This window comes from Rhinolophus ferrumequinum, chromosome 5, assembly GCF_004115265.2.
Source record: "Rhinolophus ferrumequinum isolate MPI-CBG mRhiFer1 chromosome 5, mRhiFer1_v1.p, whole genome shotgun sequence".
NCBI classification, from domain to species: Eukaryota; Metazoa; Chordata; class Mammalia; order Chiroptera; family Rhinolophidae; genus Rhinolophus; species Rhinolophus ferrumequinum.
Window position 1 is genome coordinate 12,276,143 of NC_046288.1, and position 24,232 is coordinate 12,300,374.

Genomic DNA, 24,232 nt, shown 5'->3' on the forward strand with positions numbered 1-24,232 from the left:
TGCTTCATCTCCCAATGATAATATATATTTTGTTTCTTTTTCTTTCTTTTTTTAAAATTTAATTGTATAATTAGTTTCGGGTGTACAAAACAACATAATGATTAGACATTTACACACCTCACAAAGTGATGACCGCAATCAGCCTAGTACCCATCTGACACCGTACGTAGTTATTACAATACCATTGACTGTATTCCCTATGCTGTACTTTACATCCCATGACTATAAATATATGTGTGTGTATGTATATACATAAATATGTACATATATATGTGTGTGTATATAGGTATATATACATATTTAATTATAGCTGACATTCAATATTATTTTATATTAGTTTCAGGTGTACAGTGCAGTGGTCAGGCATCTATATAACCTATGAATTGATCTCCCCGATAAGTCCAGTACCCATCTGATACCCTACATAATCTTTACAACATTATTGATTATATTCACCGTACTGTATTTCAGATCCCCAACAAAACAGAAAGAGATTCACAGATATTCTTGCTTCTTTTTTAAAAACCTGTGAAAGCTATTGAACAACACAAAATAACCATTCCTAATAGGAAAGTTGTGGGGTTTTTCGAATGTTCTAGCTTCTGGGCTGAAATATAAGTTCCTAGGACATCTTTTTTTCATGGCTGTGATCACTTGAATTTATATTTGGAAAAGGGGGAAAGATTTGTTAGGTGTACAGCGTAAAGTAAAAGTTAACAAAAATATATGTAGGTCAGATGACCTGTAAATCTTTTAAAGTAAAGGAGACTATTTGTAATTTAAGGTGGAAGACAGAAGAGGAGAGGTGATTATACAAGTGCCTGAAATAGTCATTGTGACACAAAGAGCAGAGCAAAGAAAATCTGATAATTAGGGATGTTGGTGAAGCCGAGAAGCCAAATATGCAGAAGAGACGCTAGAGAGGCAAATGTTTAGAAGTCAAGTATAGAACAGAAATCCTGCGTAAGAAGTATTTGACTTCTGATTTTTAAATTGAAATGATGATCTCTTCATAATTTGTCCTCAAAACCATCCTTGTGATGCCTTTCCCTTTCTCGTGAAATCTTTGAGCAACTTGTAGCCTAGGAATAATACATGATTTTGCAACCATGAAAGTTGCCTACACCTTTACATACTGGAGAAGTACTTTTTGTGAACCAAGTTTTAATTCTAAAAGCACAAACCAACAAAAGCCAGCCTGCAGTTAGAAAACTTTCATGTTTATTTTATTTATTCAATAGGCCCCCAGCTAGTCACTGAGAACACACCACTAAACAAAAGGCTGTGCACTCTGCCCCCTTAGAACTTAGAGTTGTCTCTGCTCTGCACCCCTCATATGTATTAGTTTTGGTTTATTATATCCAAGTTACTGTGTTGTGAAAATTTTTGACTAGGACAGCCCAGCCCTCCCAAAGCGTACAAATAATAAGGGAAGTAAAATGCATCTGAATAGCAGTGCAAAAAGATACGTAAACAAAGCAGGTCTTTGCTGTGATCATAGTGTTTAGAGGGGTATTTATAAAGTGCCCTTAGGTTAGGTATAGGTGTGTAATTGGGGGGTGTGGGGGGTTACCTGAAGCAGAAAGTTATTGCAAGTAAGTTCAAGGCATATTTTGGGCATGAAAGAGGACCATTGAACTTGAACACAAGGTTATAATTTTTTCAAGTATTTTTTTGTTTGAAAAAATATAAGCACATAGTGTAACATTCAAGTTACAAAAAGAGAAAAGTACAGATGGTAAAAAGTGTACGAGCCTTATACCCAAGCTACCCGGTGTACTTTCCTAGGGACAACCACTAGTTGTAGCTTCTTTTATGTTCATCCAGAGATATTCTGCCTTATCTACAGGATATATGTGTGTGTCTCTGCGCACATCCTTTGTTGTTAAACACAAATGGCAGCATCCTGCCCACACTACTTTGTACTTTGCTTTTCTCATTTCATGTATCTTAGCAACTTTCTGTAATAGTATGTATGAAGCTATCTAATTCTTTTTTAATGGTGACCCAGTATTTATAAGGTATCTGTAAAGAAATGACACACGGAATTAAAATTGGAAACATAATCTCACGTCAAGTGAGGAAGACTGTGCCAGGTTTGAGAATTTGCCCTCAGAGGCAAGAGGAGCAACTTCATGAGCCTCTTCAAAGAGGTAAGGTGTGTAGGAGCAATTGTACATAAGCAAATTCGGAAGGGTAGGAAGGCATGGGGTGCAGGCAAGGGACTAGGAATAAGAGTGCGGTAAGAGGAAATGGGGGCACCAGTGCCCGACATGTGCCGTGAGAGAAATGTAGGGAGACCTATCCCACGTGATCCCTGGAGAAGGAGCCACCAAGGGTGCTTCCAGCACTGAGTTGCAGTTGTTCACAATTTTGCAAAACCCTCAGTGGAAGCATTCCTATAACCCTGTAGACGTGTAGGCCTTTGTTAGTAACATGGGTTATACGTGGTACAAGGTTTTTCTGACACTGGAAGGAAATCAGAGGTAGGACCTGTGACATTGAAGCCAAGGCATGGCAAGCCATGCTCGATTTGACATATGATCCCTTTTATCGGCATGTAGGCTTTCAGCTAAATACAGAGTGTGGTAACCTTGCTTATTCCGTTTTCATCTGTCTCATCATTTTTCTCCAACTCTTGAATAGACATGTTCTTTAAGTGATTTAAGTATCAAGTGATATAAATAGTAATCTCAAGGGAAGAAACGTGAAATACCAAAAATATTCAATGTACTGCATCATACATTGTTAAGACAGTGGCATTTGTTTTCATTTTGAAGTTTCCAAGGTGGTAACGCAAAAGTCATAATCACCCTGAAAGGTATGTGCCTGCCTATTTCTACTGGAGCAAACACAGATAGGCGTCTCAATGGAATACACAATGTCAGTAAAAGCAGGGACCACGTCTATCTATTTTGGTTTTGTTGCAATTTTTGCCCAGCATATTGCTTAGCACCTAGTAGGTACTCCATAAATATTTGAGAAGTGAGTCACTGAGTAATTTTAAATTAAGGGCTTTCTTTAATACAACAACAGGTTGTGTATCAGTTTTAAATTTGGTAGTAATCAATCGTGCCTAATGTTTTAAAAGGAAAATGGCTAGAATTGTCCTTAGCAAGTCAAGTGACAGTTTTGTGTGGAAGACCACAGGCAAACACTGTGGCTGAATGGATTAACACTAATTGGTCCAGCTCTAGACTACCAACCATTCTCCAACCGCTCTCTGCGGGAGGTTTTTCTCCCAGGGAGTTAAGTGGTGACTTTACAAACCTAGCTGTTAGGGTCAGACCGGTTATGGTGCACTCATTGCTTCTCAGCAGGAAAGGAAACATCACTTTGCATAGCTCCTTCAGATCTTGTGTCATAAAATCCATGGCTGAGATTTCAGGCAAATCATTAGATGTGCCAGAATGCCTGTAGGTAAATCATTGCTTATTTTTTTCATTGCCATGGAAAAGAAAAGCATCCCGTGTTCAGATTGTACTGATGATAATTAAATATGGGGTTATCATTCCATCAGCACAAAGAATAATTAACATTTAAGTAATAAACTTAGGGACATGTCTTAGGAAATAAGTTGTGTGTGTGTGTTTTTGTCAAGTGACAATTTTAACGAAGGTACTCGAATTATTCTGTGAAATAGCATAGTAGTTAAGAGCAGCGTTCTGCCCTAACCTGCACAGGGAACCCTGGGCACACTGGAAATTAGATAACTTCTTTGAGCCAGTTTTGCTGTCTATAAAGTGAAGATAATGTTACCCTTGGCACAGGATTGGTATGGTTAGCACAGGGCATGACACATATAAAAAGATGTTATGAAATTTTGTAGAAAAATAATATTTCAATAGCCCACCAGTTGTTTTGTATAATCATTTTTATTACAAAAGATATATTATTTTCCCATCTTTTAATTTTTTTCCTAAGATAGCAAGTTATAAATGTAGATCTTCTTTTGCATAAGTGATACATGTTGCTATAAACTGTTCAAATTTTCTACCCAAGTATTATTAGTATTACTAATACTGTTAAAATTTTAAAGCTGAATCTTTTTTTATGTTGAGCTTGTATAAATAAATTATCATATTTGAGGCTCTTAAATTTCCAAGTAGAAAAATCTTTCTCCTGGTGATCATGGTAATAAAAATCTTTGTCTTCCCATAATCCAGCTCATCTCCCTGCCCCACCCCCCAAAATGCCATTTGGCTTTCTCATTTTCTCATTTTGAGTTTTAATATGATTATGCTTCTTGAAAAATTAATGACTGTTCAACATTTTCTTAAACCTTTAAATAAACGTATACAACCAAACTACAGTTGAAAATGCAAACAGAATAGAAGTCTTGCTCTTCAGATCTGATATGGAAATCTGACTGGCTTTGCTGCCTCTGCCCACCCAGCTCCTTTCATAGCAAGAGAAGCACCCACAGGTAGCATGATGCCCAGAGCCAAGCTGGGTACTCACTCCGTAACCTACCAAGCTACTGTCAGGTGCTGATAGAGCCAGCAAAAGAGTTTCTTAGAAAGCTTGATCATGTATATATATATTTTTTTTAATTCAGAAAGTGAGAATTTCATGGATATGCATCATTAAAAATCCTCTAAAGTTAATCAAACTCAGATACTTATAATAAATAAATTACTTAGATTAATCAGTTAGATTTATTCATATCATGCTACTTTGAACCCCGTTTTTGGGGGGTTCTGATTATGTTCTTGGTATAAGGCATTTCCTTAAGGGTCTAAAAAGGCAGGAATGTCAAATTAGTGGCTCGAATGGTATATTGTACTTCTTCCCTAACTCCACCCCGGAAATCTCCCACAGACTTCTCAGAAACCCCTTCCACTTAATGACTTAGATCCAGGGGATTCTTCTAGCATCTCTTTTATATCTTTGGTTTGTCATAAAGTAATTTGTTCAAATAAATTTGTTTAGAGTCTGTTAAAACTAGAAACATCTAAAAATGTGAACTAGGAACTAGGAAATCACATATATGACCAATTTTTACCTTCTAGTATCTACTTAGGGTCTTCTTTCAAAATGTTCTGAAACAATTCTGGAATGATTGGCTTTATATTAAGGACTGTGATTGTTATATTATTCAAATCCCCCATAGCATACCAACTCTTTGAATCTTTGGAAATACTTTCAGACAACTCAAAATATTATTGTTTTTTTTTTTTTTTAATCAATACAGTCTTTCTTCAAAAAGCTAGAGAAATTTTGAAGACTTGTTTCATTGAGATAGCTCAGGATGTTACTACCCTCATCCATCAAGCCTAGGGTGGGTGGGAGGGACCATAATTTCTTAAGCCACTAACTCTGTAGGTGCCAAAACAGTCTTTCTTGAGTCTTACCTGACATACCCTTAACCTGGTTCTGTCCTTCTTCTAGCATTTCTTTTATATGGAGAATTGTAGGATCTGTCCTGGGCAGTAGGGCTGGATCTTAAATCCATTCTTACTGTTTTTCCTCCTCCTCTCTACTGTCTGGCTTCCCCAGGAAACAAAAAAAAAGACAGAGAGGAAATTTATTTACTATGTATTTATTGAATCCACAGGAATGATGATTAAACATGCATGTAAAGAGCTTGGAGAAATCAACCTCCTCCACTCCAAGTCCAAAGGCTTCCAGTGTTCTTAAGTTCCACTCCTGAGAAGCCCTGCCCACTTCTCCTTCTGCTCTGAACCCAGTTTTTCTAGATTGTCTCTTCTGCTGTTGACATTCACATTCAGCCTGAGCAGGAGTCAGCACTTGCTATGTGGGTAGCAGTGTATAGATCCCGAAGGAAAATGCAGCTTGCTGACTTTCTGTGAAGAGGGAAGTCCACCCCCCTACATTCCGTCTAGTCGTAAGGAAAACACTGGCTTAAGTTTAGGAAGTGCTTAATTTTTGTACTAGGTACTAGACGAAGGACTTTACAGGGACCATCACATGTACACCTGAAAACATTGCTAGGCAGCTACTATTACGTCCAAGCTAGAAAGGTTAACTTGACCTCTAGTGCGAAGTGTTAGTGGAGGATGAATCTAAGTCATTGGATTCCTAAGCAAATAGAGATTTCTGGGCCTCAGCTGCCAGCGACTCTTATAAAAGAAGAGTAATAATAACATTCATCTCTAGGGTGTTGTGCGGATTAAACAAAACAATACCTTTGAAATACTATGAAACAATGCCCAGCATTTAGTAAGCACTTAAAAAATATAGACCTTTGTCATGATCGTCATTATTATTATTTCTTTGAGCATTATTATTCCTGGGGAGGGCAAGGAGAGAGTTCCTTGTTGCCATCTACTGTAAGGTGATTTTTAAACAGCCACCCTTCTGTCTAAAATTTCTCCGCTTAATTTGAGACAATGACCCCAAGCCAGCCTAGGTTTGGTTATGGATACCAATGTTTCCCCTCACTGATATATTTTACAGAAAATGAATTGCTAGCCACGTTTGATATTAACAAGCATAAGAATATATGTTTTTCAACACCACAGTAAAAGAAAGCCTTTACGTTACGGTACTGCTCATTTTTTCTAGCTGAATTTGATTTTCTAACACCATGTAAGCTTCAACTATAACTTACAGAACATTCATGACACAAATGGTGAAGTTGTCATCTATACCCTTTTAAGTCCTACTTAAATGTATTATGCAGACAAACCTCACTGTTTGGGGAACCAGCCACTGTTGAATGGCCTCTGAAAGAAATCCAGAATAAGCAAGTTACTGACTTAACTCCAGAAAAGGAGGGAGAAAATGAGAATTGGGGCTACTTCAGGTTTTGTCTTGATATGTCCCATGAGTCTAATACAGTACATTTTGTATTGCTTTGAAAAATAGTTTAGGCAGCTTTCAAACCACACTGAGTTTTCTTCCACTGCTCACATTGGCTCTTTAGTAGCATGAATTTTCTTTGACCAAAATTAGCAAAGCTGTTTTTCAGCTTTTCGGCCTGAAAATTTTAAGATCCTAGTTTAACTCTTACGGTGTTAATGAATCCCCTATCAGAAGCAAAAAATTCGTTTTTATAATGTCCCATTGCAAGATTATTGTTCAAGAACTATCTGGCACACCGCCTACTCTAAGTATCTCTCAGTGAATAAAGCCAACTTTGTTACATTTGAAAGAAATGGGTTAGCCAAAAATGTAAACATGACAAAAAATGAAAATAACATATGAACAAATAATCTGTTCTTTTTTTCCTCTGATTTACGACTGTGTCTGCCACAAACCCAAGTCTGCGGTTGTAAAAGTTCCATCATACCCATTGTTTGGTCTCAGAAGAACTGAATGTGTCCGCTTATCTTAAACAAAATCCAGTAAGCCTGGCATGTGTGCAAACCCCTAAGTGAAATTGTTCACAAATTCAAATGTGTGTCTGTTTTGAGAAATTCTTCCTCCACCATGCCTGAAGATGCTTTATCTCTTGTTTTGGCTAAACATCTGAGCTCTTCCAAAAGCTTCCTGAGACCTAGAATTACAGATAAAAGCTTTCTAACCAGTCTGCCCCTTACCACTCACCCCACAATTCGTTGACATTTCTGAGGGGAATGGGTCATGCCTTGTGATTTTTTTTTTGCATCTCTGCCACCCATATCTTTTGATGAGTCAGCACAACCATAACATTGGCAGTTTTTAGGAAGCCCACTATGTTTCCTATAACCCACCAGGTATATCTGCATATGTTAGCCTCTGCTCCTAGGAAGCTGGTGGTGTTTTCTCAATTTCAGATAGAGATTTGAGTTCACATAACCAGCGAGTGCAGGATCCTGGATTTCAGCCTACATTGCTCTAAGTCCAAGCTGTTTGTTCTTTTTGTTTTTAAATAGCCATACCTTCTCCAGTGGCAGCAGGGACTCAATCACAGAAGAAGCATTCTGGAAGGTATTTTCTAACTTGTGCCTACCTCCTTTCCCATTCACTGCCAGAACTACAAAGCAGCTGAAAGAGGGATGCCCCTCCGGAAAAGGGTGGTGTGTGGGCATATCTTGTGTTTATGGAATTCAAGCAAGACCCTTTATTTTGTTTTACTCGTACCATTGAACCTAAGATTTTATTGAATGAACGTACATATGAAATAATGTCAATGGTGTGCATTTCAGATGTGCGCTGAGAAAATACAGTGGATGACAATTCTTATGTATTCCTACATTAATTAATTCAAACCATTAAGATAATGGGCCCAACATTAGCTTTTTGTGGTTCTGGGTAACAATTTCTCACAGCCCCGGTTGTTACTGTCTCCAAACCGTTGATTTTGTAATTTGCTTATTTTCAAAAAAATCAGTGCAGTCTCTTCCTGGCTGAACTGAAGGCAGTAGAAGAGACTGGATGTCTGCCGCCCCAGTTCCTCCAGAATGCTTCCTTCAGCATTTGAGTCACTGCCGCCACTGGAGAATATTTAATACCAAGCTCAAAATAAGTGTTTAGGGGGCTTTCAGTGGTGGTTTAAAATAATTACCATGAGGGCTTTGGTAGAAGCCTTTATCCACAAAACTATTTAAATTATATAATTATATGCCCTACCTCACTCTTCCTTCCTTTCCCTGGATTTGTCTCTGTTTGCTACATGCCCCCACCCCAACGCTGAAACATAAACTTGGACCCAGATTCGACACTTCTGTGCCTCTCTCTCTCTAGTGTACCCCAAGTGAGACTAGATGCCTCACAGGCGTTATTTGCCTGATGGAATCTATCATAATCCCAAATCCCAAACCTCTACTCAGAGGCCAAGAGCAATTTACCCAGTGCTACAACTTCCTCTTCTTACCTTCTTCCATTTTGTAACCCTTCACCTTTTTTCGATGGCATGACCCCACTGGGAGATGGGACCATTTCCTCAGTTACAGTGTTTTATATCTACTCCTGCCCTAGAAAGCCCATATCTGTGTATCAGTGAAGCATGGAATGTTTTTGTCTGTTTTCCCTCTCCAATACATTTAGCAATATGTATTGATTAAATGCATTTGCTTGGCTGTCTTCCACTAAGCTGTTTGGGAGGACCTATTTGACCATGTGTTTTTAATAATTTCACCTTCTGTCTGTCTTTACCCATTTTGGAAAAATTACTTTATGCTGATTTGGTTCTATATGAATATGTTTTTAAAGGTTACATTCGAGTATAGTCTGGGAGTTTAGAAATACCAAAACTTTTTAGTCAAAAACTATGTCCGAGGGAGCTATGGATTCCTGACAGGGATGAATACGAAATGGACCGGTTGCATATAAACATAGTTTCATTCTACTCTCAGGCAACTCTTTCCAACTTACTACAGCCTGCAGTAGCTAAAGGAGTGGTTAATATATGTGTTGCATAGGGGTATCTGGAATGTCCAGTGTTCCACTAAATCAGTGACACATTGTCGAAAGATAAGTAATGCCCAATGGTTTATTCATGTTGCTATTCTATTATGAGAGGTCACAAGTCACTCTTTAAGAATGTGCTAACATTGCCCATACTTGATATGGTCATAATATATTATTAAGAATGTCCTTGGAATATTCTGTGAATTTGTAATTTTAGGGTGTGAACATTTGAAGAGTGTAAAAGCAGAGAAAGAATGAAACATTATTCGGTCATAAATTTGTAAATACTTTATATCTTAAATGATGATGAGATGGGGCTACAAACTACCAAAACAGTGAACAAAATATGTGTTAGTTTAAGATTATATATACTCTTATTTGTCCTTTTATATGACTAAAGTAAGGGTTTCTTTTACCCCCAAATATGTATTTATCTGCTTTAAAAACAATCAGTACCTGATAAGTTGCTAGTGTTATATCTGAAGAACATGCCAGCAAACAAGTCCTTTGTTTTTTTTTATCATTATTTTAAACCTAGTATTTATGAAGCACTCACTTATATGAAATCTAACATATACATAATTTTATGTTTTCTATGGGCACTTCAAGTCTAACATGTGTATTGATATGATCATCTATGCCTAAAACATACAGATAATAAAAAAGAAACATCAAATCAGTTTGTAACTTTCGAGTTATTTTCAGCTCAAGTGTTGCATCAGGTTGGAGATAGAAATTAAGAGACAAAGAACACCAGTCTAGGTTAGTACATAAATATTTGTCCTCCTACCATGTACCAAGTGCTATGTGCCGTTTGAGAAGAAAGAATGCTCTGTCTCCTAGAACTGAGGGGAAGACAGGTTTCAGATACTTTGTATGTAGTGGAAGAAGAAGCTGGTAGAATTGAGTGTTAGCGGTCACAAGGTAGACAGATAAAATTGCTAGTGGGAGATACCAAAAGCAAACTTAAAATTATCTCAGGAGTAACCCACTTAGATTGCACTGATGTCGGGCAGTGCTTAACAGTTTGTGGATCTTTCTTCATCATATGTTGATACCTCCATCAGACCTAAAGTCAGAAGAAAGGAAAGAACTAATCTGTCTTAGATGTTAACTGTGAATGAAACACTGTGCAGGGCTCTTGACTCACAAGTAAAAGGAGTTAGCACATTTTGTCACCAAAGTAACCCTATAAAACAGATATGAACCCAATTTTATAAATGAGAAAAATTTGATTTAGAGAAGTTAAGCAACCTGCCTAAAGAAAGATAGCCATAAGTATCATAGCACTGATTCAACCCAAGCCATTCTGATAGTCAAATAAAAGAATAAAATAGTGAGGTGATGTATTGGAATACATTCAAGGTGTGACACTTAAGTTCACAAACTCATCCTGGTGCTGCATACCTCATTGCTGAATATCACTGTGGTCACCTTCGAAGTACTCCCCTTGGGAAGCTATGCACCAAATCTAGCACCTAGTCCACCCTTCAAAGCAATTTTGGAGCTCTTTTTCTGGAATGGCCATCAGAGCTTTCATTGGATTATCCTTGAAGTCCTGAATGTCATCAAAATGTCTTCCTTTCAATATTTCCTTTATCTTCAGGTAAAGAAAGAAGTCATTGGGGCCAGATCAGTTGAGTAGGGAGGGTGTTCCAATACGGTTATTTGTTTACTGGCTAAAAACTCCCTAATAGACAGTGTTGTTAGGAGCTGGTGCATTGTTGTGATGCAAGAGCCATGAATTATTGGCTAAAAGTTCAGGTCATTTAACTTTCACGCAGCCTTTTCAGCGCTTCCAAATAGTAAACTTGGTTAACTGTTTGTCCAGTTGATATAAATTCATAATGAATAATCCCCCTGATATCAAAAAAAGTTAGCAACATCATTGCAACAAGTTCGCGAACTTAATTGTCAGATTTCGAATATACTGGCAAAAAAAGTTTACTGATAGACCATGAAATGAACTTAACTGGACACTTTTTATATAATATGCAATATATTCTTTCTAGAACACAAAGCCTATCTAGCCATCTGATCCAAAAGTGTTTTGGGGTTCTTGGTGTCTTAGTTTGGTTAAAATTATTCTTTATTTCTCCTTTAGTTTTGTTTCCTTTTATATCATTAAAGACTGTTTTCAAAATAAAACACTTAATATTTTCTTTTCGAGGAAGGTGGAAAAGGTATTTCATTTTTACCTTATACTTCACATCCACTTGAAGTGGATGAGAACCTTGAGTTCTCAGCCATAGGGTGTATTTTGGCTTCTGGAACTTTCATTCTTTACAAGTGGCTTCATCATTTTGTCTCAAACTTTTGTCTCAAACATTTTGTCTCAAACCAGTGCCCAAAAGCATCATGTGATCCCTGTGGCCAGCCTTGATTTATAATACATTTTAACTTTTATAGCTGCATGTTTGAATGTTATATGTGGACAATGGTTTTCTCTGCACTGATTGGTGACTTGTACACATCAGCTGACAGGTTTTGAGGAGTTACATTACAGTGGCCCAGCCTCTCGCAGCGAATCTTGTTCAAGCAAGAGTCCCTGTCTTTGTTCAGCAAGATTCCTGCCAGGGTTTTCCTATAACATTGTGTTACATTTTGCTCTTTATATGGAAAGTAAGTGAAAACAGAAACCTGCAGTGCTGATACTAAAGTAAGAGGTACAGGCTTCATACTTAAGTCTATCCTGACAAGAGTGAAAGCCGTGTGTCTTCCAAAAGTGATTCATCATTAACCCCAATTGCATGCTTATTTTACTTAATTGGTGGTGAACTGATGAATGAAAAGAAACAAATCCAAGGACAATGAAATATATATATATTGTTAAATATTGTTGTCTGAAAGTCAAAGTATAGTTAAGAATTTTGATTTTTTTGTTGTTGTTGTTCCTGGGAATAGAATCCTCCTTATAACATAACTTTATCCTTTGACCTGCACACATTTAACAGATTACCAGGAATAAATATAAATGCTAAGTACTTGTTTATATTAAGACCCAAACACCAACATATAGCTTGCAGTAAATAAGTATAGATATACTTTTTTCTTTTAACTTCTGTTCGGGCTTAGCCTTGCTGATGACACCCTCTGGGGTATAGATTAGTGATAGTACATTATTTACTGTCACTATAAGTAACTGTGTTTCTGGAGCAAGGTGTGGAAGCCACTGCCGTTAGGTGTTGTGTGTTAGACTATTTCTCTGTAATCCTCACCTCGTCTCTGCTGGTTAGTTAGACTTGGCTAACCGGGCTTCTAGTCAGAGGTTAGAGGCTTTTATTTTCCTTTAACTCAGGGGTATTTCCACGTTCTCTACTGGGGAGTTCCTTGGATACGTTTCTAAGTCTGACTGTCCTATAAACCTCTGATGAGAATCAGGAAAAAAACCCAAAAGGCTAGAAGCTGGAAAGGGCCATTTTTATTGCAGGTGCTTTGTGCAACATTACATTTTGGGCCATCCAAAACATAGTTGGTAGGTGGCCTAACATGTTCTTTGTACATCTGGCCTCTGGGTTCTTTAAACTATTCCAAGAGGAGTTTTGCCAAAATGAAAATGACAATGACATCTTATATGTTGTGATCCTTTCCAAACAAATCAGGGCTTTTGATTTATTTCACATAAATTTATCTGTCTATCGTTTAAAATGTGTCAGATTTCATTGTCTCGGTGCCTTCTGTGATTTTTATCAAGGGTTTCCTTGGTAAAGTTCCTGTAAACTTAATGAAAAATCTTACCATAATGCTGCCGGTCTCTGATTTCTTTAAGACTGTTGTTGTCTTATGAACATGTTACCTATTTTGCCAGGCTATACCCTAAAGATTCTAATGGAACTTTATTAAGGCCGTCTAGTCATCTTTGTGAGGAATTCTACGCGGCCTAAGTACCTACCAAACATCTTTCTATGTTTTTCTCTTCCAAGCATGTGTCTTATAAACCAAATACATACTGTTTACTTCTCATTGGTCCACTCTTATGCAACCTGACCTGATCACTGAGTTACTAGTCTGGGTGTTGATTCTATTGTATTCTTTAAACAATTTATATTATTTGAGACAGAAGTAGATGTTGGACCATGACTTTCACTTTATTCTCCATTTTTTTCTATAATAAGAAAAGCATATTAACATTTTACTTATTGTCTAATTAAGAGTATCCAACATTATACAGGAGTTTTATAAGCAGTGGAAAATGTCCTCAGAATGGTCACACAAGAAATTCATTGTAACTTCCCACAAGGTATTCTCCAGTCATTAATAATTTTGTTATTCTTTCATTCCCAAGCTTTTATTTATTTTATTGCATCTCTTCATCAAGGGCCTCTGTCTTGAAAGGAAAAGAGAGATAGAAACAAATAAGCTACTATGTATGTCATGCTACGGTGTGTAAGTATAGACCAAGTATTTGGACAGCCCAAAAGATGAGCGTATTCATGTCACCTGAAGGACTCAGGAAAAGTGGGGTCAAAGGACTATTTCTTGGTTTATTTATTTGTTCAGTGTTTTTAGTATGTAATCTTGAAGTGAAAAAAAGTAATAAAAGTGTGGCGATGGGGAGATGAAGATGGAACGGAGAAGTGGGGGAAACAGAGTTGAGAAAAGAAGACATTTCTTACCCTGGCTCAAGAATTAGGGAGAATTGGGTAAAGAGAAGTTTTTAAGTCAAGAGAGAAAAATCAAGGGACTTCTTTCCGGTATAAATGTTCTCAGTAAAGCAGGTAGATGTTTGCTGAAGTGACGGGGGCCAAATTTGTAAACTTGGGGAAATTCTGGAGTGGAAAGGAAAGGTATGGAGTGGCCTCTGGGGAAAATGGAATCCACTAGCCATGGATAAAAGTCTAGATCAGCTGTAATGAACACCCTTAGAAAAGGAGAGCTGGAGAGCCTGTTCTCCTAGGGAGGGGATGTTTTCCCTTCTGTGTTGTCAAGACTAAGAACCAAGGAGAATATTGGCTGTGGCCTAAAGTGTGAATTGTCAAGGCAGGAAAGCATGGTAGGAGGTCCAGGGGCTGCACACTTCTAATGAGTGCTGTGCTATGTGCAGGGCTATGGGTAGAGAGAACAGAGGGAAATGGTTGACTGGCGTGTCCACATGGGGTGCAGGTTATGAGACCCCACTTTCCCTGTAGCTCCCTCCTTTTCCTGGATCTCCACCTGGTAAGGCACCTGAATCCCGGCCTTGCCTCCTGCCTATCTGTCTCCCCAAAGTGCCTTTGCTTCTGACTTTCCCTGATATAGCAACAGATGTTCCTTTTCTGTCAGCCCACAAAGAAGACTGTCCACACCAGGAGACACGGAGCTTTTATTTTGTTGTACTGTGTGGTCTTTTATTCTTTTTCTGATTTAGCGTCTCATTTATGTATTTTCACTTTCACATGTCGCTAAGTTTAAATGTTTAAACATTTCCCCCTTCAGTAGCCAAAAAGAAAACAAAGCAACAGCGAATATAGTAATAAATTTATTTCTAGCTACAGGAGATAAGCTTCAGTGCAATAGAGCCATAAAGTATGGCTCCTGGGCTTAGAGGAGAAGCAATAAACTTTCATACATAAAAGAATTTTAAAATGCTCCTAGCAGTATAAAGAAGGGCAAAATATAACTTGTAACTGGCAGCACACAGCCAACACGAGAGCTACTTACGAAAGAAAACTGAGCTAATATAAGAAAATGTTTGCAGCTTTTCTGTTGTTTGTTACCTTGCACCCTAGGTGGGCTGGCTGGAGAATTCACTGTGGGAAGTTTTTGACTTTCCTGAAATGTTATCTCTATGACATCTCTTGTTAGATTCGCTGAAGATCTGTGATAATCACCAAGGAAACCCGAGGATACTGCTGCCACAAATAAGAGAGTTCTCAACAAATGTTAAGGTGTTAGAGAACACCTTCAAACGGAGGGAAAGTGGGGCACACTGGACTGCATCCCATGGTGTGGTTAATGAGGAAGCTTGCACAGCTCAGATGTTGACTTGACTTTCAGTCTTACTCTGCAGTTGATCTTTAAAGAAATCTGAAATCCTCCTGAGGTCCAGCTCAGGTTTCATTTGGGTTTCCAGTTCAGGAGACATTTGGGCAAAAGCTTAAAAAAAATGCACTGGCGTTTTAGTGAGTAATGCTTTGGTTTGAAAGGCTATTGAACTAATGGATTATTCTCTAGAAAATTAAGGAGCAAGCAAGAGAACACCTCTCTCTCCTCTCTTTTTCACTTCCTCCCTCCCTCGCCCCTCTCCCTTCTCCTTCTCCCTCTCTCAAATCAGAAGCAATAATAGAGGGGAAATGGGGTGCTGCCAATAGGATGAAATCAGAATTCATCAGTGCTCTCATTCAATAAATGTGTATTTCCTAAGCATCTGTAATTGCCGGCACTGTGTTTGTCACTGGGAAACGGGTCTCTCCCCTCAAGGACCTGAGAGCTGTGCTAGCAGAGAGTTACTTACACCTGGCAGCATGGAGGGAGTCTGGGAGCGCTTGGTAGGGAAAGCTTGGTTTAGAAGGTGGTCGTGAAGAGAAATTGAATGAATGTCAGTTGGGCTTAGATTGGGCCATTTTAAGAAGTTTGGGATATATCGTGTAGACAGTAGGAAGCTTTAGAAAAACATTAGAGCAAGAAGAGACATGATTTGTGTTTTAAAGTTGTTTTATGAAGAGAAATCTCTGTTGGCGGTAAAGATGAGATGAGACACAGATGATGCGGGCCCTCGGGAAACACACAGGGAATGTGTGGGCATTCCATTTATAATTTGCTAGGCCTGGTACCGTCTGAAGTTGGGTTTGTTTTTGCTGGATTGTGTAGAGAATGACAGGCTAGCACAGAAATTTAATTCTCAGTTTCTTTTCACTACTTAGTTGCCATGTGTTTGTGGGCAAGGAACTGTAAGTCTCATGTTTCTCATCTGCAGAATGGGGATAACAGTAGGGCGTCCTGCACAGGATTGTAATAATTTTAACTGAAATGTTGTATCTGTACGGGTAGCCCTGAGCACCAATATTGTTTCGTTTAATTTTTATTTTTGATCGATTCATTGATTTGTTTGTTCATATCATCTATGTGAAGACATAGATGGTTTTTGAAAAATCCAGGGTAATCTATCGATTGTCATTGGGAAATTTTGCTTGCAGAATTTTACCAACAATTTTTAACTCATTTTCTTAAGTCACCTTGGGCCAAAAATTTCCAGCAGTAAATAAGAGGGTGAGGCCCTATAAATTAACACAGCTACTTGCCCTCTATGTGAAGTGTGAACAGTAAACGTTGCAAAGAATGCTGCTGTATGGTGGTCCTTGGTATCAGTGTAACAGGGAACAGGGGAAATGTTAAGTAAAGTTCCAGTACTGGGAAAATTGGGCAGTCTTACTTTACAGTACAATGCGGTTCTATTATTTTGATAAACAGGTTCTGAGATTCCAGAACATAGTGTGAACCACATTTAAATATGATTGCAGAAACACCTTCAAAAATCCCCAATATAAAATTTTAATTACCTATGCCTTTGCTTCCATCTTTGTGAAAATAACTTTGAAATGACTATACCACATTCTTAAATTGGAACAATAATTATGTCTCCCATGAACATAATAAAAATTATTATGAGTATTTTTATTGTAGGCAGTTCTATTCTATAAATATATATTTGTATTTATTATATAAATAAGTGCAGACTTCGATATTAGCACTCAGAACAAAACGCTAATAAGAGGGAAGTGGTTCCTTATATTTCCTTGTGCAGAGGCCGTGTTCTGTTTCTTCACAATGTCAGGGTTCTTGTGAAACAGCAAACTGGCCCCATTAGGTGACAAGAAGGGTCTATAGGATTTGGGGAAAAAAACTAAATATCCTGAAACTTTTTGCTTTTGAAAAGCTGGGAAAGCAAGCAGTTTTTGATAGAAATAGACAAATACAACTTCTCTTTATAGTTGAGGTGAACAAAGCTTTCCTTGACACTAAAAGTTTTTATTGTGCCTGAACGTGAACTCTTCACTGGTGGAAGGGGTTCTTTTATTTGATCCATCAAGATTACCAAGCCACATGTCACCGTCCCCAACTAAACTACAGCATCATGAAATCACAATTAAAGTTACAGAAGCCAATTCATAAAGTGGCAAGAGATTACAGATACTGCATTATCTCCTCTTGGTTACTGGGAATTGATTTTCAATAACAATGAGTACTTCTGAAAGAATACCCGTAAATTATATCAATTATATTCTCCAACTTTTCCCCTTGATTCACGTCTAAGCAATTTTGACTAGTTCCTAAATTAGGACAGTGTCATTTTTTAATAACATGATTTACTGGAAATATTTTTGCCAGATTGTGATTCTGTGGTTAGAATACTGAGCAAAGATTACAGAGGAATGGGTGATTTGTAATCTAGTCCCAACCCTATAAGAACACATGTATGACTTCAGGCAAGTAACTTGCTTTTCCTGATAAATGTTTGTCTCATCTCCTTTGAGGAGCTTTTGTGAGAATCAAATGAGTGAAGGTACATGAAAACCAGCGAAACATTAAAGAGCACTGAAAATCAGTGTAGTTGCTGAATATCCTTAAGGTAGAACAAACAGGAGTAAATGTTGAGGGCATTTTTGTTTGTTTAATTTTACAGGGAACAAGGGAAACTCTCAGTCGTCATTGCACTACCCTTGGTGACGCTCTTCTAAAAGAGAATGATTTTGCTCTTATAATTGATGGAAAAACCCTCAAGTATGCCTTAACTTTCGGAGTACGACAGTATTTCCTGGACTTGGCTTTGTCATGCAAAGCTGTTATTTGCTGCAGGTAAGTTCTCCTTAATTTTGTCAGATTTCGGTGAACCGCGACTTTATCCTAAGTTCTTGATTTTTAAAGCTCCTTAAAGTTATTCTACCCAGAATTTGTAAATGTCAGATTACTTATTAATTTAATCACTCAATACTCGAGGCTCACCAACTGGAATAGAATTTATTAGCAGCGTTTTTGGAAGAGAGTCATAACAATCACTAGTAGTTATTGTTCATAATTTGAATTGACAGGTTTCTTGCCATTTTCTGTGTTTAAAATTCGATTATTTACCTGCATTTCCATCTGGCATTATTTCTGTAAAGGTTCTGTTTTCTACACTTAAATCTCCGATCCTGCTGCTCGGATTTATTTGGGGGAATGGCACTAACTTAAATCATTTTCCTGAAGCCTTAGCTGTTTGAAAAATAATTACGGCCTATACAGTCCTTCACCTTCTAATTTATAATATTGACTATTGTCCTACAATAAAATCTGTTTTGAGTTATCAAGGCCTAGCTCGTAGGATTGTATTTTTGTAAACCAGTTAGTTCCAGTGCTCCCTGAGCTTCTTGTCACAGCATCTTCCCCGTCCCTTTGTCTATATTGTTTAAACTATGTCTTCCTAAAATTTAAAGTATATTTGTGACTATGCCCAGTCTCTTCCCTTCGGGTCGCATGAAAAGTAAGCATTTCCTTCTTCACCATCCACTTACTGAATCTTATCAGCTGGTAACATTAGGTCCAGGGTAGCACTTTCTCAAATTGCTTTCTCTTCCTGGAGATGAAATGTTAGCAGGACTTCTGAAGAATTTCTTGGAATCTGTGTTTTTAATATTGTCTTTCAGACTGTACTGTTTGCTTTTCTTATTTTCTTTAAAAGTTTTTTTTAAAAAAAAGAATGTTGCGCTTTTTAAACCTGTTTTTTTGGTTTGTTGGTTTGGTTTTTGTTTTTGTCCAGGCTTAGTCACTTAAATATTCTGTATGTAATAGTACCTCCAAACTTATATGCCAAGCCTTGTAGGTATTTCCTAAATTTCTATTGAAATATTAATGAAATATAATTTCAACCATACTTAATAAATGCCCTTTATAAACATTATTTCAGCCTATATCATTATATCATACTCAGAGAATAAGAGTTGCTTATTATTCTTCTCTGTGGCATGTATTAACAAATAATATTACTCTTGGATAAAGCTCTTGGATAAACTATTGTACAGATAATTAAGATTAGTAATAATCAGGCGCTTTGCTTAATCATGAAGAAAGAATTGGAAATTATTTTGCCCTGTCTCATTTGCACTTTGGTATCCTCATACTTTTTTTTTTTAATTAAAGCTTATTGGGGTGACAATTGTTAGTAAAGTTACATAGATTTCAGGTGTACAATTCTGTAATACATCATCTATATATCACATTGTGTGTTCACCACCCAGAGTCAGTTCTCTTTAGTTCACCATATATTGGACCCCCTTTACCCTCATCTACCACCCCACTTCCCTCTTACCCTTGGGTAATCACTAAACTATTGTCTGTGTCTATGAGTTTTCATTTCTTCATTTGTTTGTCTTGTTCCTTTGTTGCTTTCAGTTTCTTATCCCACATATCAGTGAAATCATATGGTTCTTGATTTTTTCTGTCTGATTTATTTCGTTCAGCATAACAATCTCAAGATCCATCCAGGCTGTCGCAAATGGCATTATTTCATCTTTTCTTACAGCAGAGTAGTATTCCATTGTGTGTATACACCACATCTTCTTTATGCAAACCTTTATCGAAGGGCACTTTGGTTGTTTCCATGTCTTGGCCACTTTAAATAAAGCTGCAATGAACATTGGAGCCACATATATCTTTACGGATAAATGTTTTCAGATTTTTGGGTAGATACCCAGGAGAGGGATTGCTGGGTCATATGGTAATTCTATTCTTAATTTTTTGAGGAACCTCCACACTGCCTTCCAGAGCGGCTGCACCAGTTTGCATTCCCCCCAACAGTGTATCCTCATAATTTTTCAAATCTGTGTTTCCAATAACTTTTCTTAGTTCCTTGCTAATCCCTTGACCAAGTCTTAGTAAAGTTCAACTCTTGACACTTCATCAGGGTAATACTGTGCCAGACTTGGTTGTTTAATCACTTTCACTAATGGGATCACAAGGATCAAGACCAGTTTACTCAAAAACACATTAAGTGATAGGACTGTTGGCTCCTCTGTGGAAACAAAACAGAATTCGGAGCTATTTAGATAACATGGCCAGCTCCCTTGAGTGGGCGGCATCTGTTCTGTGCCTACTGTGTGCTGGACACAGGCGATGCACATACGGGGATGAATCAGACTCCCCACCTGCTCTCCTTCGTGTATCTTCCTTTCTTTTTCTTTTAAGGAGAATCACAGTTGGTTTGAAAGATGTGGGGGGCCGGTGTTCAAAAGGCAGTCAGAGCAGCTGAGCCTCATTCTGACAGCATTGCTTAACACAGTACCTCCCACCAGTCTTCAAAAAGCTGAACCACAAATTAAACAATAGCAGAGGGAGAGGAAAAACTAGAAAGCAGAGTCCAGGGAGAAGAAATATGTTCTTTGCTTGTGAAATTCCCTCCCGAGATCCGTGTTCTGGAGGCTCACAGCTCACATGGACCTCAGCGCTCCTCCAGACCCCGGGCCCCTAGGAGGGAATCACACTTTCCTACTCACGTGCAGCTCAGCTCTGACACGGAGCTTCTAAAGATGTGTGTGGCCCCTTCCTCCCTCCATCCTGTTTTATGCATGTTTGAGGACCGTGGAGGTCCCTATGCAGACACTGAGTTTTATTTAGAGTTTTAGGCTTGTTTGTTTGTTTGTTTAAGTAAAATATCTTTCCTCAGCTTTTTTTGTCTGATTATCTTCATACTCTCTCTTTTCCCATAAGGACTGTCGTTCAACTTCCATTCTGGCTTTGAGACTTTATCAAAGGCCATAGTCACATCAGTGCCACTGCCCGATGTATGTCCCTGCACCTTCTTGGCTTGGCGCCTCTTGGCATTTAAACTATTGGCACGGGCCAGCTTCGTGTCATTTAGCTTACTAACTTCAAACTATAATTTCCATGATAATGCTTCAATAACTGGTGAGGTATAGGCAGGCAATTCTGTACATCATTCTTCACAATTAAATGCAAGTGTCGCTCCTGGTGTTTTACACAATTACAATCTCCCAGGCTCAGGAAATTCTCTATTTTACTCCATTATAGGAGACTCTGAACATCATTTCAAAATACAGTGCAGTACTTTTTCCCAAATTCATTTACGTTCATTCTAGCTGTATGGGTTTTCCCCTCAAACTACTTTCCGATCTATTTCTTGTCAGTCCGCACAGGAAGATAATTCAGAATCTGCCCTTCCTCTTCAGTCCTCTCTTTAGACATAGCTGGAGTAGAAGTAGAGGGGAAAAGCTTTCCGTAATGGATAATGAGGCCCTCAATATTAGTTCCATCTTCAGGATTACATCAGCCACTCTCTTCCCTGACATTATCAGCATAAAGGGCAGAAGGCAGTTTTTAGTGTTTGCCTAAGTGACACAGTTATAAAAGATGAGTGTTTTCCCAGAAGCGTCTACAATTGAAGTGAAAGAAACAGTTGTTCTCCGTCAGTAGTCATTACGTCTCTTACTCACCACCATTTTCTGAAGGGAATATTCAGAGACAGAAATAATCCCCTCGCCCCCAAATTACTCAGGGCTTTGGAGTCCTGGTTTTGGTTTACAAAGGGAAGGTTGCATGTTATGTCTCAAATAATTCTTTTTAAGTATGTAAAACCCAAGAAGTAAAATGAAATCTGTTTTTATCAGTCTATCAAGTACTGTATTTTCATGAATACCATGCAGCTTTTGTTTTTACCTCTGTGGACATTTACCTGTGTAACCTGAGTAGTTTAATAAGAAACATGCATCCAGTGTTAAGGCAGTTTGTGATCAGTTGTCCTGGTTATAAACATAAACTTACTCCTTGTGGTCTTTCTTCCCTGCTATTCTCTTGCTCAAGTACCCTGATTCTTACCGTTAGATGTGATCACAGATAATTTTGAAGAACAAATGAAAGCTATGGACTATCTCCTCCAAAAAACTACACATACATACAAACATATAAAATTGAATGCACCATTTTAGGGGTTTCACAGACTCCCTGAAACTCCTTGGATAGGTAGAGGGGGATTGGGGAAAGCTTGCTCCAAGATTCATGAAGATTTGTGTACACAACTAACATCATGAGCCATTCTACAAAGTGTACTAGAAAATAATTCCTCGTGTCAGTTACCAATATTTATGCCCTAAGGTCCTACAGCTTGTATTATTGGTATAATGGTGTTTTAGCTGGGCAGTCACGAAATTCTTATTCGAATGCTATCTCGCTGGCAATTCGGATACCTAATGGTATCTGTCTGGCCTTGGTTTTGTGACCTGTAAAATGTGGAGCATACAGCAGTGATTCAAATCCTCCAGGGATCCTGATGTCTAAAGAGTGGAGCTTCTCTGGCCTGGAAAGGTGAGAAACCCATGCACACACGCACCGTTCCTGGGTCATCTCCTTCCAACTTGAAAGCTTCTGAGCCAGACAGAGGACCTCCCCTAGCCCTTTCTTTTTTTTTTTTTTTTTTTTTTGGATGAACTGTACTTCTGTTGACCACTCTGTTTTGGGAAGAGTCTGTCTACTGCTTGGATTAACTTAATTTGGGGAAGCATCTGTTCTACCTCTTTTAATATTCCCTCCAGAAGAGAGTGGGAATGTTCAGTGAAGTATTACCGTGTGTTAAATAGCATGTGGTTTCTGAGATCCTCGTCAGTTCACATAACCCAGCCTTTCAAAGAATTTTACGTTTTTTCTGTAGTTGTCAGTTTAGTTTAAACATATATTGAAACTTACGTTCTGTGACAGTTGGTTGAAAATTGGCCTAGAGCCTCCAGCTTTTAGACTGTCTAGTAATCACCATTCTTCTACATAATTTATGTACTCATGTCTTCTGAAAAGCAGAAGTTAAATTGAAGTAAGCATTTTTCCCTACTTGTAACATCTCTAATCAAAGTTTAACCCCCTTTTAGGTGATTTCCCCAAAGTGCATAAAAAAACACTTGACCTCACCGAGTGTCGTCACTCGGGAGTGGCATTCCAGGCAAAACCTTTCACCTTAGTCCGATCGAGAGGTCCTCCAAGAAGAGGTCTAAAGGGACACTTGGCATATTTTCTGTCATAGCATGAGCGCATTAAATAAAGGATTTATTTACTTCTTGAATCCTTTGGGATTGTCTTACACTGTAAGGATTTCTCTAAATAAATGTTCTGCTTAAAGGTAGTCATAAGGCACAAGTGAAGCTAATAAATACTCAACAGATATTCCTTTAAAGAAAAAAGTTTGTGAACATCCCCGGATGCCAAGCAGATGTTTGGCTTTCAGAAAACTTACAAACTGTTAATGAATGTCAACCCTATATTTGCTTCCAAGAAAATATGAATAAATGTTGGAAATGTTTAGAGAATCTTTCTTTCATACATGTGTGGCTAAAAGAGGACATACTGAATAAATTTTATAACTTCATAAAGTTCCCATATTTTGCTTAACATAGTATAATCATAAGTTGCTCAACCCTTTCCATCTCATTTGCTGTTCTGCCTCTACTGAGTAATATTAAAGGAACGACATGGCCATATTAGAGCTGAGCAGCCAGTTATGATATATACCACTAGGAGGTTCATATTTGATGGTAAAATAGCTAAAAATATATGAGAAATCTAAATTCTGTAGAATCCCATTGTAATTTGATAATATATAGTTTTAGAAGTGACTCAATTAAGATAAACCACCATCACAACACACAAATTAGAACTGCAGACTATATAATTCTGATAAAACAGTTAATCTGTACTGGAAAGTACGTAAAGCATAAGTGTACATTCAGCTCAGTGAATTTTTACAAAGTGAACACATACCTGTATCAAACACCTGAGCATGACAACACCCCAGAAGCCCACTTAAGCTCCCTATAGTTTTATTATTCTCCTAAGAGTAACTGCTATCTTGATTTCTATTACCATCCCTCTTAAATGATATCTTGTTTATTTTAGTCTTTTTCTGTTCTGTATCTTGCTAACTTGGACTAAGCATATATATCTTCTACAACTGCATTCAAATTCTTGATGATTCTTTTCAACA

The 24,232-nt window shown here is 37.9% G+C and overlaps 1 protein-coding gene across 7 annotated transcripts in view; it reads left to right on the plus strand.

The window, feature by feature from the left end:
* Window positions 1-24,232, plus strand: part of ATP8A1 (ATPase phospholipid transporting 8A1) — a 214,387-nt gene that overhangs the window by 129,363 nt on the left and 60,792 nt on the right. For all 7 annotated transcript variants that reach the window (XM_033105824.1, XM_033105825.1, XM_033105822.1 and 4 more), the window contains one exon: window positions 17,900-18,072. In XM_033105824.1, coding sequence (XP_032961715.1) covers window positions 17,900-18,072 — 173 coding nt within the window. The remainder of the gene's footprint in view (window positions 1-17,899; window positions 18,073-24,232) is intronic.